Source organism: Otolemur garnettii, unplaced genomic scaffold (genome assembly GCF_000181295.1).
Source record: "Otolemur garnettii isolate 467f Iridium unplaced genomic scaffold, OtoGar3 scaffold00092, whole genome shotgun sequence".
Classification (NCBI taxonomy): domain Eukaryota; kingdom Metazoa; phylum Chordata; class Mammalia; order Primates; family Galagidae; genus Otolemur; species Otolemur garnettii.
In genome coordinates, this window is record NW_003852487.1 from 4,620,354 (window position 1) to 4,635,207 (window position 14,854).

The 14,854-nt window shown below is 56.4% G+C and overlaps 1 protein-coding gene across 1 annotated transcript; it reads right to left on the reverse strand.

Moving 5' to 3' along the window:
- Positions 1-3,340: 3,340 nt before the first annotated feature.
- On the reverse strand, positions 3,341-14,244 carry MAFK (MAF bZIP transcription factor K). The gene is made up of 3 exons (XM_012808705.2): positions 14,060-14,244; positions 7,250-7,329; positions 3,341-6,538 (listed from the first exon to the last, which is right to left on the reverse strand). Exons 2-3 carry the CDS (start codon positions 7,283-7,285, stop codon positions 6,107-6,109), a joined length of 468 nt encoding a protein of 155 aa, XP_012664159.1. The 5' UTR covers positions 7,286-7,329; positions 14,060-14,244; the 3' UTR covers positions 3,341-6,106.
- Between the last annotated feature and the right edge of the window lie 610 nt (positions 14,245-14,854).

The following is a 14,854-nucleotide window of genomic DNA, read 5'->3' on the forward strand; positions in this document are numbered from 1 at the left end:
CCTTGGATTTTCTAATGACTGACTCCCTGTTTCCGATCTTGTGGGGCCAGTGAGTGCCCTGGGCAGTGGGCCACAGTGGGGAATCAGATAAGGCCTCTGATATCAGTAGAGCTGGGGGGGTGTCCCAGTCCTCCCTCCCTAGGGCAGCCAGCCAGCTGTTTTCTGAGCTGCACAGGGCAAAGAGCTGAGACTTTGAGACCTGACACCTGAGTCTGTGCCACCCATGAGAACTGAGGAGCCACTTCTGTCTTTGGAGCCTCAGCTTCCTCATAAAATAGGCTAATGCCAGCCCCACTGCAGCAGGTAGATGAGGCCATGTAAGCATGGCACAGCCCAGAGAGCTGGGGGCACAGAAGGATCCTTGTCCTCTCCCCTGCCTCCTCTTTTTCCATGTGCCAGGTGGGCCTGAATACAAAGCAGGCTGAGCCAGAGGTATAGGCCCTGCCTCAGGAGGCTGGAGGGAAGGCAGTAACCCAGGAGATGGGGTTTTCCTGGAGGAATGTGGGTGGGCCCTGGGCTGGGTATTACAGGTAGAGAAGGGGTATCATAGGGGAGGGGGTGTTATGGGGAAGAGATGTCACAGGTAGGGGACGTCATGGAAAAGGGCATCACAAATGGAGAGGGCGTGTCAGAGCAGGGGACATCATGGACGGGGCATGTCAGTAGTCAGCACACGTGCCCTGTGTGCATTTGTCAGTCTTGTGTGTCTGGCCACAACATGGGGGTAGGGCTGGGGCTCAGGGACTGAGCACAGGAGTCATGCTGCTGGTGACCAGGCATGGCAGGCAGGAAGGCCAGGCAGGCAGCACACAGAGCCAGAAGCTCCTTCCCTGCCACCTGGAGGCCCACTCCCATGTCACTGGAAAGGGGAAGACATACCCGGGACCTCTGAGGGACTCAGCAGGTCAGGAGCGTGTGGTGTCAGGCTAGAGTGGGCCAACTCACTGGCCTTCTTACTCCCTGGCCTGAGGACATGGGGAACTCAAGTCTGGTGGCTTTTGTGGAGTCCAGCTGAGCTGGCTGATAAGATAGGCCAAGCTTCTCTCCCCACGCCTGCTGGAAAGGCCCCTACCCACCATATCGCACCCTTTGCAGTTGGCAGAGCCATAGGGGCCCCAAAGGCGAGGCCCCAAGTCTTAGTCAGTCAGCAGGTTTGGGAGCAGGTGCTCCATGGAGACCTGCTAACAGAGGAAGATCTGGAAGCCACAGGAGAGGCTGGAGGCCAGGCTGTGCTGCAGAGCCCAGGGAGGGTGTGGGGAGCTCACTGAGCCCTGAGCCTGCTCTCCCTACCTTGGAGAGGACCACCCCTTTGTGAACTTGAGTTCACAATTGCCAGGGCAGTGTGCACAGAAGACAAGTGCGCAAGGGTCCTTCTGGAAACCCTGATGCCATGTGGGCCTCAGGTTGCAGGGGTTGAGGTGTCACAGGACAGACCTGTTTGCTGGACAGTGCCTGAGGCCTGCACTTTGTAGAGGAGAGAAGTTCATATGGACCGACCACCCACTGTGTGAGCTGAGGAACCTGACATACAGGGTTCTCAGGACAGCCCAGGAAGGCCAAGCTGAAAGGTCAAGCAAGTTGCCAGAGGTCATAGAGCCCCAACTAAGATACAGGGGTGGGAAGTGGCTCCACAGGACTGCCTCTTCTCTGCCACAGGACAAGGCCCCACCGCCTCCATTCTAACAGTGCCAAAGCCATGCAGGCTGAGCATGATGCCCTCTGCCCCTGCCACATGCAAGAACAATAAGTAGTACAGCCTCCCTACGGGCTGTGGGCTGGGCCCCTGGGCTAAGGAAGGGGCAGCACCAGAAGTTGGCTGATCTGGGCCAGGTGCTATCGCCAAGTTGTCTAACCTCTCTTGGCTTCATCTGACATGGCCTTGCAGAAAATTCCCAGCAATCCACACACAAGAACAGAAGAACACCATGGGGAGCCAGGAGGGGACCTGCAGCAGGCTGGGCAGATGGCCAGGACAGGGTCTCCTTTAATAAGCCCCTGTCTGCCTGCAGCCCCCAAGAGCTCAAGACTGGGCAGGGGTTCTGTGCCTCTGGCTCACAGCCCCAGGCCTGCTGCTGCTCTGGGCACCCAGCTCACCTCAGAGGGGGCTGGCTTCAGGGATGTCTGGCTTATCTGGGAAAACACCTGTCATTGCCACTGTGGGAGTTGCAAGCTTAGAGCATAGCACGGACCCCCCCCCCCCACCTACTCTGCTAAGGTGCCTCTTGTTTTGTGTCGCTGCCCACACACCATTTACAGAAGAAAACTCATAGCCCCGAGAGGGAACAAACTGGCCCAAGGGCACACAGAAGTTAAGAGTTGGGATTTCAGGAGGTGCCTGTGGCTGTGAGTAGGCCACCGGCCCCATATACTGAGGGTGGTAGGTTTGAAACCAGCACTGGCCAAACTCCAACAAAAAAATAGCTGGGCGTTGTGGCAGGCACCTTTAGTCCCAGCTACTGGAAGGTTGAGGCAAGAGAATCACCTAAGCCTAAGACCTAAAGGTTGCTGTGAGCTGTGATGCCATGGCACTCTACCGAAGGTGACAAAGTGAGATTTTGTCTCAAAAAAGAGTTGGGGCTCGGTGCCTGTGGCTCAAGCAGCTAAGATACCAGCCACATACACCTGAGCTGGCAGGTTTTAATCCAGCCCGGGCCCACCAAACGATGACAACTGCAACCAAAGAATAGCCAGGCGTTGTGGCAGGCGCCTGTAGTCCCAACTACTTGGGAGGCGGAGGCAGTAGAATCGCTTGAGCCCAGGAGTTGGAAGTTGCTATGAGCTGTGATGCTACAGCACTCTACCCAGGGTGACAGCTTGAGGCGCTGTCTCAAAAAAAAAAAAAGTTGGGATTTCAGCCCAAGTAGTCTGGCATCAAAGTCCATTCCTGCCCTAAACAGCCAGGTCTGACAGAGACAGTGGGGCAGGGGTGCTCACTATGGGGGGCCAAAAGTTCTGCTCTCTGAGCTCAAACACACCAGTCTCTCTTACTTCCTGCGGGCACATCTCAGAGCCCCACCCAGACTACATGGGTGAGGGGCTGCTCAGCTCCTGCACCTGCCTGGGAAACCCAGATGGAAAGGAGTGCTGCATCAAGGGATAGGAGGCTTCTGGGCAGAGCAGATAGGGAAACTCAAGAACCCACTGCCATGCAGAGCCCAGGATATAAGCAGAAAGAGCCACCCATCTCCTATCTGGCTAACTGCTACTCCCATGGCTGTCCCAACATCACGTTCACAAGTGTCAGAAACCCACTCACATGGGCAGCCCAGGACCCTGAGCCCCTATAACGGGGTTCTTGACCAAAGAAAGTCACAACCCACAGCACCAGCAACACAAAGGATCTGAAACCAGAAAATTCTTTATTGCAAAGGTACAAAAGCAGTCACAGCAGCAAGATATACAGCAGTAAATTAGGTGGCAGCCATGGTACAGGGACAGGGTATGACTGCAAGTGAGGGCTGTGCCAGGTGAGGGTCCACACATGTGATCTCTCCTCAATAATTTATATCACATAAAGGCAGCACAAAAATAAATATTGAAATGAAACTGCTGAGAACCACAGAGGCAGGATAAACTGGTGTGAAAAGGTGACAAATGGAGGGTCCCTTTGGAAAAAGCCAAGACCTGCCTTCTTCAGAAAGTCTGAGGCACAGAGACAAAAAACAACCCATACGACAAAGAGAACCTTGTCTTTTTTCTTAAATTAAAAAAAAAAAAAAATCCATATATTAAATCACAACAATGAAATCTCAATGACTGGAAAAGAAAAGCAGAATGCACCATCCTTCCTGGCCCTGCTCTTAGCAGGCAGGGCCTGGGCAGAGGCTCCCCCCACCCTAAGTGGCAACAACATCTCTATCCATCCTGGAATCCAAGGGTGAGGTGTCCCCCTTCTAGCCCATGGCTGATAGTCACCTACCTGCCCACATCCAAGACAGGGACATCAAGAACCCCAACACTGGTGGGAACCTGCCACCCACTGTGGCCTGAGCTGGGGGGGAACCCAGCTCTTAGGACACCTACTGGGGTGGGGCCGGGCCTTGTTCCTAGCCCCAGCTGGCCCAGTGCAGAGGACAGGAGGAGACAGCAGATAGCCTGGGCCTCCTTCCTCTGAACCATGAGGAACCCAGCTCTAAGGACACCTACTGGGGTGGGGCTGGGCCTTGTTCCTAGCCCCAGCTGGCCCAGTGCAACCAGCAGGACAGGAGGAGACAGCAGGCAGCCTGGGCCTCCTTCCTCCCAGCCATGAGCAGCAGGAAGCCAGGAGGGAGGGCGACCTGCTCCCATTCCCAACAGTCCAACGCGGCTCTGCACTAATAAACATTTACAGTATCAAACTGGAAAAGGAAAATTCCTACGAAAAATCTGTACGATAAAATGTGTATATAATTTTTATATATATATATTTCTCTTTCTCTCTTTAAATATTCCCCATGGTCCTTATCGATATCCAATATGGATTACCTACCATGGTTATGGCATCAACAGCTTTTATCTAACACCTGGGCCTTTTGAGACGTCAGGGTCATATGCCCTGGCGCTGGCTGGGCCTATAGCTTCCTTGTCACTTAGAACAGCAAATAGAACCATGTCGCAGCCCTCGGGCTGCCCGTCCTCCCCCTCCTCCTGCTGGGCTCACACCTCTCAGGGGGCTGTACAGCTTGCTGGGGGTCTTACTGGGTAGGTAGGACCAGCCACAAGGAACCAGGAGATGGAGCCCTGGGCAACACTTCTGCTTTTTCTATGTGGTGGCTGCTGGCCAGCAGCTGGGGCTTGAGTCTTGGCAGTTCACAACAGGTGGGGGCCTCAGGACCAGCACCCACTCCCATGCTGAGGCCAAGCCATAGGAAGAGCCCCTGTGCAGCTCTCTAGGAGGAAGAAGCCCAAAAAGGACAGGCAAGACCACAGCAGCTCCCAGCTTTGGGAAGCAAGAGCAAGGTCACCAGGCCACCTTCATGCTGCAGCTGACAGGCACTCCTACACAGCCTAGACACGGGGGCATGTCCATGTGGCTTTCCTGGTGTCTGACTGGCCCCTCCCCTCCCATCAAGCCTCTGACCCGCCACACATCCTGGGCACTGCTCCTGCCTCCTCCCTACTCCGCACAGAACATCCTCCCCCCACCTCCACCATACCACTTAGGCTGCAGCCCCTGCTTGGACCACAGCAGCCCTCCTCTCCAGGCCCCAGAAAGACCTCCACACTCTCCCTTGTGCCAACCACCGCTACTAAAAGGCAGCTCCAGGGGCACAAGACCTGATGGGACACCCTGCCAGTATGTACTGAGACCTGGGAATGGCCCATGGGATTGTGACTGAGTGGGGTGGCTCCCCACAGGTGGTGGTGACTGCACCTTGATAGGCAACACGGGAACATGGACAAACCTCAACATACACATGCCTCTCCCTGCCCCACATACTGATGGGCCCTCCCCACATGACCACCAATGAGCTACTCCTCCAAGGCCAGTGAGCTGCTGGCACACGTGCTGTGAGGGCAGGCAGACCTGCACGCACACACACACCAGCCTACATAGGCAGCCTTCCCCACATCTGTGGCCACGTGGCACGGGCTGCATGCTCAGGGCTGAAGCAGGAAGACCAAGCTGCCAACTGCCTTCCATCCACTCCCCTCCTCAGAGCATCCTGAGCCCTATCAGGGTAGCCAGGGGCTCCTGCAGTAGCTGGCATCTGCCCCTAAAAGGGGTGGAAGACAAGCCTCCACCCCCACCCCCCAGGCTGCAGGGGCAGCTCTTGCTTACAGTAGCCCTGGAAATGGACAGCAAGACCTCCCTGGGATTTTCCTGCTCTACATCCTGACTCCCTCAGGTGTAAGATACCAATTCCCAAAACCAGATACACATACTGGGGAGAAAGGGCAGGATGTGTGAGTGTGTGTGCACACGTTGAGCGTGGGTGGCATGTGGTATGGTGCCCCAGAGCCTGCTCCCATCCTGCACCTACAATCTCGTCCTGATGCCTGCTGCCGAGGTCTGGGAGGCAGAGTGCACTTTAACTTGGATATTGAGAGTCTGGGTCCCAGAGACCCTTTGACAGGCACGCAGGAGGCCCCCTGCCCATAGCCCCCCACGTGGCCCCAGCAGGCACTAGGATGCAGCAGAGAAGGGCACGGAGGAGGAGAGCTCTGCAGACTTGACAATGGTGATGACGCTGGTGGTGGCCACCTTAGTGGGTGCAACGGGCCCGCGGGCCACAGTGCGGGCAAAGGTCTGCAGGGCCTCGTACTTGGAGCGCAACGCGTCCAGCTCCAACCGCATGCTGCTATTCTCACGTGCCAGCTTCTCCACCTCCTGCTGCAGCTCCACACGCTGCCGCTCTAGCTCCTCCTTCTGCGTCACCCGTTTGATCCGGCAGCTGGCTGCGTAGCCACGGTTCTTGAGTGTGCGCCGGCGCTGCTTTAGTCGGGTCACCTCCTCCTTGGTGAGGCCCCGCAGGTGCTGGTTCAGCTCCCGCACCGACATGGACACCAGCTCATCATCACTGAGCACTGGGGCGTTCTCACCCGCCTCCTTCTTAACCTGTGGGCCAGAGCACTGGGTCACTGCCAGGAGGGCTGGGCCTGGGTGGCTACAAGGACACCTATCACAGTAGGCAGAATCCCAGCATAGAGGCAGAAAAACCTGGCTGTGACCCCTTTGCATGCTCTTGGGGCTGCTGGACCCTGCACATAGGCAGCCCCCCATGACAGCTGCCCACATCACATGACCATCCCAGCACAGAAGAGACCTGATGGCTGTCCCCACCCGGGAGAGGTAGTGACATTAGTCACCCAGGTTACTGCCACCAGTGAGACAGCATACTCTATTCTCAGATGTTGAAGGGCCGGGGGAGGGGGGGGCAGCAGGTACAAATGAAGTTGGACTTTTGAAGCCATAGCACCCTGGTCACCAGAGGCCACACTGCTGCCCCAGTGCTGGGTGACAAGCTCAAGCAGAAGCAGGGCCTGGAGACACAGACACAGCCATGGCTGATGAGAACCTCAGCCTGGGGATCATCACCCTGAATGTAGGGCCAGGTCTCCTTGGGCAAGAGTCTTTGCTTCTGTCACCAACCTCTCCCACTGACAGTGCTCCCAGCTAACAGTGCTTCCCAGTCCTGGTGACAGGGAGGCCTTTGTCACACCCTGGGGGCAGCCTGGGAAGCAGCTCTGAGGCTGGGAGAAACCTCTATCAGGCCTGTGTCGGGGACAGTGGTGGGGCCTGCCCAGATCCAGGCACCCGGTGTCTTACCTTTAATGCCTTGTTCGGTTTGGGATTAGTCGTCATAACCTGGGCACAGTCACCAGGACAGAACTGTTTGGAAAGTGTAACTAGAAAAACACAAAAGAGCACACAGAAGTAAGCACAGTTAGGTCTTGGCAGGCTTAGAATGGGCGGCTCCTTTCTCAGCAGGGATGCTCGAACAGGACTCAGCGCCTCATCCAGGGCTGTTCAGTCACACCATTCCCAAAACAAGACAGGGCCATGTCATACTCCAGCCTTGTGAGGGGCTCCCAGCTGTACCCCACACTTAGCCTTGGCCCACAGTCGGCTGGGCTCCCCCACCCCAGCCCTGGTAAGGGCCTGGCACCTGCACGCTGTCCCTTGTTGCCCTCCTGTGCCAGTTGCCAGTGCCCCGGGGTGAACACCAGATGCAATTGCTGCTTCCTCTTCTGACTCCCCTCCTGAACTCTGACAAGAGACACAAGGTGCTCTGTCCTGGAAACCAAAGCAGCCAGCAGCAAAACATCCCAGCTAGCTGTGCCCAGCACATGAGGATCCACTGGACCCTCAGAGTGCCCACCCCTCTAGACCAGCCTGGTTCCCAAGAGGGGGGTCCTCTACAGAGCCTTACCCCCAAAGATGGGCCAACACAGGGCACTTGCCACCCCCGACTCCACCCTCACTGCAGCCCTGAGGGACACCTACTATGGCCAAGGGCACCGCAGCTGTGACATCACCTCCACCAAAGCAGCTCCCTGCACCAAAACCTGTGGTTCAAGAGGTGGGTGGGGGGCTCCTGAAGAGCAGCAGAACCAGAGACCGTGGTCAAAGATGGGGAGGTGGAGAGCTGCTGCTGCTACCACTGTCTCACCAGCTAATGGGCCGTCTGGCGGGAGCTGTCCCCGTACCGCCCCCGCTCCCGCGCCTGCCCTTCCCAGTCGCGTCTGCATTGTGTCACACATTCTAATCATTCATGAAAAACCCAGCCAAGCCATCCCAGGCATGATTCCCCTCTGATAGTTGCCATGGCGACCTTGGGACATGGCCAGCCCCCCCCATGGTTGTTATGGAAACAGAGAAGCCCAAAAGCAATGAGGACTTCAGGTCAGGACTGTGCGCAGACATCATGAGGCATCAGGCAGTAAACAAACTCATGCACCCCCACCCACAGGGAAGGATGTATGATGGCCATGGGATGGAGTCTTACAGTCCCCCACTCCCCACTCCCCAGGTGCAAGATGAAGGGACATCAGAGAAACATGTGGAGGAGACAGTGCCTCAGGTCTGGAGGGCAGACGTTGGCAAAGCACCTCCATCCAGCATGAGCACTATGGGTGGATGACCCCAATGTACTCACTGCACACCCAGGACCCAGGGCTGCACTGGGGACCCCAGGGCTTAGATCTCTCTACCCTTTGGCCCTGCCTCTGCTGGAGGCCTCAGGGCCCTGTTCCCATGACTGACAACCAGAGAGCTGCAAACCAAGACGGGTTCTCAGCCACTCTCATGGCACTCCGGATGGCTGAGCACAACAGGCCCAGGCCTATGGTGAACTGCCAGCTCCTAGACCAGGAGGGACTGAGTACCCCACAGACCTGAGAGGCAGCAGGTAGCAGTCTGGGGTGACCCTAACTGAGAGGGAGAGCTGTGGACAGCAACATGACCCCGACAGGCACAGTGGTCTCAGCCTACACTGGGGTTAAGCCAACACTGAGGGAGTCAGGCCTGGGAGGACCATGAGACCATCTCCGTATCAGAGGGAGGAGGAGCCTGGGCTGTCTCCCAGCTCACACTCAGAGCACGTCAGTGCAAAGGGCCCAGCGGCCAGTGACATAGTTATGTGGTGAGTCACCAGCTGTTTACAGAGCCGGCAGCTCACATTCCCACACACAGGAGGCCCCTCCCACCCCTGTAAGGACCCGCTCCCTGGGGCCCACAGGCCTTAGCAAAGCCAAGAGGAAAAAGGAGGTCCAGCAAAGGGGCCCTCTGGCCAGACCCATGGGTGACATCCTGAGCTTGGCTGGACACTAAGGAGCAAAGTTCAGTGCAGTGATCTTTCCATTAAGGAGGTGGGACACGGAGGTGACCAGGAGGCCAGAACAGGAGCTTAGACCTCCCAGGTGGCCCCATGAGGGTCATTTGGCCACTTCCATGAGCTTAAGGTCACGCAGGCACCTGGGGCTGCTGAACCATACCCACACCCATCCAGTGCTTGGGGTGCACCTGCACCACGGCCCTTCTGAGGAAGCAGACACCTATAGGCTCATGAGACCTGGGGAAGGCAGACATCCCAGGCAGGAGCACCAGGCATTGTGTTCACTAATACCCCCTTTCCTTAGGCATACCAGGTCTCTGCTTCTGCCAGAGAACCCCACACTACCACTTACAGAGATCCAGAGCCTTAGAAAGTGAGGCAGAATGGCTCCAGCCAAGTTGGGGCCCAGATGGCCCCAGGTTGGGGTCCCGTACTTCAGTCTGGTGCCAGGCAGAGGGCGAGCCAGGCACAGCGACACTTCCTCTATGAACTCAGTACATGGAGAGGTCAATACTAGGACTTACCTCTCTCAAAACACACAAAGTAAGTCTATATAGTATGACCTACAATCACTTCAAATATCAAAGGCAAGAAAAATGATAGCTTGCTTTTAGAAACAGATTCAGAGAAAAGTTTTGCATATGTGAAAAAGTTTGTAAAGCAACTCATAAGAACAGCTGTTTTAAGAGAGGTTTTGTAAATTCTCAAACCTCAAGGAGCCTCAAAGCCACCAGAGCACATGAAGAGCTCTGAGACACAAGCTTGAGATAGCAGCCCTAACAGGGCACAGTGGGCAGGAGCACAGTCTGCCGGGCAACTGCTCAGCTCCACAGAACCTAATGCTTGCATGGCAACTGATGCCCTCCTGAGCGCCTCTGAATTTCAGTGAAGTCACCAGAGAAGGTTAGTGGTTGGGACCCTGGAAGGGCGGGTCTGAATCTCCTCTATATGTGCTCACCTCTCTGTAGGGAGCAATAGCATCATGTCCCGTATCCCTGAAACACACCTGCTCAGAGCAGTTTCAGTCAGATCTGTAACTTGGAATAGCCATTAGTGGACTATTTTTCTCAATGAAGTGGTAAAGTTTTCAACCCAAAGCCAGAAATATGGATGGGATGTGCCTCTAAACAAGGCTCAGCAGGAAAACTCATTTCCTCAGAAACAACAGGCAACATACCAGCAGCCTTGATGGAGTCAACTCCCCTCTCAGTGTAGGGGAGACCAGGGACAGTCCTAGGGACGGATTATGCAGGAGAAAAGGAGATTTCACACAGTTTCAAAGGGCTCTAATTCTCCTCTAGATAAGTGACTGATCCCAGGCCCCTGTATCTCATTCCCAGAAGCTGGTTCATGTTCTGCACAGGGTGAGTAGTAGCTGCAATGCCACCCCTCAACTCCCTCCAGCCTTCCTGAGAGCATCCCTTCCCACTTCTGTTCCTCACAGGTGATGTCAGATACAGGAAAATGGAGGAAGACAGAACAGAAGACAGAAGTTCTGCCCAAGAGGAGCAGGTTCAAAAATCCAGGCAGTGAAGCAGCAGCTGCTCCTCTTGCAGTGACTCCTGTGATGGATGCAAATCCACAAAACCAGAAACACAGAAGATACAACTGCCTCTGCCAGGAACCTGTTGACAAGGGATCCAAAGAAGGTGCCCCTTCCATGGGGCCTGATGGTAGGTGGGGCCCAGGGAGCACTGGTACCCAAAGGGCACTCTCAAACTCTTGTGATCAGGAGAGTCCCCATTACCCCCTCACTCCTCTGGATATGGCCCTCTCAGCATGCAGGATGCATCCTGCAGCACCCTGCTCTGCACCCCCCAGCGAAGCCACACCAGCCTGCATCCTGGCCCTGGCTAGCCACCTTCTGTCTGGCCCGCTTAGAGGACGTCTGGTCACCTTGCATTTGCAGTCTGAGGAAGCTGTGTCATCTTGGCTACATCCAGAGGTGACTCAGGCAGCTGCTGTGGCTGACAGCAAGTTGCAAACCACAGCCCCCGTCCCCAGCCCTGGCTCCCCTAACTCCAGCCCTCTCCCCACCCCCACTCACTGAGTGGCTCCTCTACCTGCAGTTCCCTGCCAGGGCTCTGTTCTACCCAACCTGTCCTGAGGTTTCAACCAGCTTCCAGCCTCCATGTACAGCCAAGAATGGCCCCTGGAAAAGCCCAGTGGCCTAGACATTCCTCTCATCTACTCCCGGAGTCTGGAGCTCAGATGATTCACAATCCCTCCCACCTCTCCACCCTTCCCAAAGAATCACCCCAACCCCTCATCTTTCTAGACCATCACTTTGGCCAAAGCAGACACCCTCACTCTGGTCTTGGTACCTCAATCTTGGCCCCACAGGCAGGTGGAGGTCTCAGGGTCCCTCCCCAGACCCGTTGCCATTTCAGTCTTCTACTGTGGGCCTGTCCTCTAGCCCTGCCTCTTCCCGAAAGTTCTCCCTGCCACCCTCCTCATGGTAGGCAAGCACCCTCTACCAAGACCTGGTTCTAGGTCATTCCATAGACAGAGGGCTTTTCACTACAAGGTGATCTTCTCCTGTCAGGCAAGGAACCTGTCTCCCCAACACCCTACACAGGCTCCTGCCACTGAACAAATGAGCCAGCCCAGCACTGGGGCCAAGGCTGCCAGGCAGGGAGCAAGAAGGTTGAACCACTTCCACCCTAACACCTCCCTAGACAGGCAGCGCTGAAAAGCTGGCAGGCTCTGGACCAGACTGTGACCTCAGGCCAGGTGAGCAAACCCTCAGTATCTCAGTTTCCCCACCTAAAATGGGTGGTCAGGGTGAACTATGTGATCACTCAGGTTCATTTCTACCTGCTCTAAAATTCTACAATTTTAAGATGACACTTTCAATTTCCTGAAACTGTAAGAAAGCGGAAACATGATGAGTCTGTGACTTATAAAAAGCAAAAGTAAATACTGGAGCAACTCATCTTCCATTCGCAGAGAACAGGGAGGGTGGGGAGCAGAGAGGGTGAGTCACTGTTTACTGCTCCAAGGAGCCAGAGAATTCTCCCAGCTGGCCGGATTTCCATTTCCCGTGTGGACTGGACCCGAAACCCAGAAAGTCCACTCCTGAAACCTTTAGATTCAGAAATAGCCAGGACATAAACAGGCACAAGTTCTTCTAGGTCCGGATGGCAAACAGCTCTGCCTTGAGATTGTAAACAAACCCTCAATCCATCACAGAACCCAACAGTGAAAACACGTGCATCGGTGGACAAAGAATGGGCAGAAAACGGTCTCATCCAACAGCAGCCCTATGAGTGCCAGAGAAAGGGCTAGACTCTCAGTAGGAGCTGTCCTCCACAAGTACCCTCTTCCACCACCCATTTTTAGCAGCCACCTGGAAAGTAAGCACTACTGAATTTGGAACCAGTCCCTCAAAGACCAGACGAAGTACAAAAGGCAAATGTGCTACAGAAGAGAAGCCTAGTTTGTTTTTTCACTTTAATAAATGTTTTATTCTGGAATAATGAGAGGTCTAGTTTTAAGTTATAAAAGTTGACTCCCTCTACTGAGGTTGAGCTTCCAGACATTCCTATCGGGTTACTTAAAGAGGGAAGAAGTTCTCATAGAGTCTGATGCCCACAATGCCCACCCACTTGCACAATCCACCTACACCTTTCCAGGCCCCACCCACCTGCTGAGACTAACACCTTTTTTAAAGCTTTGGGTCCCTGAAAACCTCAGGCTTGGAGAAAAGGTTCCAGAGGCATCACAACACAGGCTTGCACCATATCAAGATGCCCTCTACCTCACTGCTGTCATAGCAAAACCTCCCAAAGCCCACCAGTGAATCAAAGGGGAGGGAAGGGCCATGACCAAACCAAAGCACAAAGATTTTTATCATGCTGTGTCGAGAAGTAGTTTCCAAGTCTCTGGAGCTTCCTGTAGCCAGGCACCTGGCAAGAGCAGGGTCAATGCAGAATGAATGGTTAGTGGACCTGATTTCTGCCTTGGCTAGGAGAATCATTAACACAAGACACAGAGCAGGCTGATCCATGAACTCAGGGAGTTTGGTGGCACTCAAGAGACAACATGACGGGTGGGTAGAGCGTGAGACTGCCATGGAGACAGAGGGCAGGACCACCTGCTTTTCCCAAAGCCGGCACAAGTCAAAAGCCTAAGAGTAAGGGGATGCTGACTTTCCAGATGCCTTCCTGACGTCTGGTCTCACCTCCTGGGCTCTGAGTACAGGGACAGCACTTGTTCCTGAACTTGACAGAAGCTAAAAAGATATTACTACTAACCCACACGTGTGCACAGTGGCACAGGCCAGGACACCAGGACACCAGAACTGGCACCTGCCGCCCTCCCCACCCATAGCTTCCGGTACCCGCGGCAGCCCACCCCCTCCCTCTCCAGGGACTCGGAAGCATGAGGCCCGTGACCCTGGCCTCTGAGGAGCCCGGGTTAACCCACTCCCCTTCCTCGGGCGCCGCGTGGACCCTGCCATTGGGCGGGAGCTACGCCCGTCACGAGTGTGAAGGCCGGCTTCACCGCGGAAGAGCGCAGGCGGGCGGAAGTGGGAGGCTCAGTCGCGCCAGGGCCCCCAGCGCTCCCTGCACGTGGCGCCTCGCCCCCGCCCCTCCCCGACCTCTCAGGTCAGGGGTAGGCGCCAGGCAGGCCGGGCGACACGTGCAGGGGCGGGGCAAGATGACCCCAGCCCCGCTAGCCGGTCCACCTGAGCAGGTGCGCTGCGGGGGCCAGGGGTCTCGCCCACCCGTGCCCGAGCCCAGGAGGCCGTGACTCAGCGTCCCCAAGCCCCTGCCCGCCCCGCCCCGGCCGCCGCTCACCTGGCGTCAAGGAGTGGCGCGGGCGCGCGCAGCGGCTCCTCGCGGGCACGCGCTCTCCTCGCGCTCGCGCTCACTCTCGCGCTGCCCCGAGGCCGCCGCCTCCGCCTGGCGCTCCGGCTTGGACTTGGAGAACAACAAGAAGTAACCCCCCGGCGGCCAGCGCGCCCGCCCGGCTCCCCAGCATCTGACTCCGCTTCCGGGATCGCGCGTCGGCGCGCGTCACGCCGACCCCGCCCCCGATCGCGCCACGCCCACGCCACGCCCTCTCGCGCCCCTCCCCGCTGCCACCAACCCCACCAGGCCACGCCCCCTCGCAGAGGCCCCGCCCGCCACCTCGGCCCCCGCCCCTCCTCCTGACCAGAGGTGGGGGCGAGCGCTGGCGGTGCGCACCTGTAAAGATGAGGCAGCCTGCATCTGGGCTCCGGTCTACTCAGGTGTCCGGAAGGGCCGCATGCTGGGCCCGCTACCCCTGTGAGATTATGGGGCCGTGCATGCCGGACGAGCGACCGAGGACACCTCTGCTTGTCTGCATCCCAGACTCCCAGGCCACAAACGCAGCTGGGCCCGTGTCTTGGAGTGGTCCTGCGCGGTCTGCTGAGAAGCGCGTGGGGCACTTCGCAGAACTAGTGGGCATGAAAGGTTTAGTTTTAAGCTATAACAGTTGACTTTCTCTACGAAGGTCGAACTCCCAGACATTCCTATTGGGTTACAATTGCTGGTCACAATGCTTTGGAAATCCTGGCCAGGCCACAGGGCTTGTGGTTTTGTCATGGGGGAAACGCTGCCCATCTGCAG

Excerpts from the sequence above, each read along its gene's own strand:
- MAFK (XM_012808705.2), bottom strand. The coding sequence starts at position 7,285 with ATGACGACTAATCCCAAACCGAACAAGGCATTAAAG. Across the intron at positions 6,539-7,249 it reads AACCGAACAAGGCATTAAAG|GTTAAGAAGGAGGCGGGTGA; the intron begins GTAAGACACCGG and ends TCTGGCCCACAG.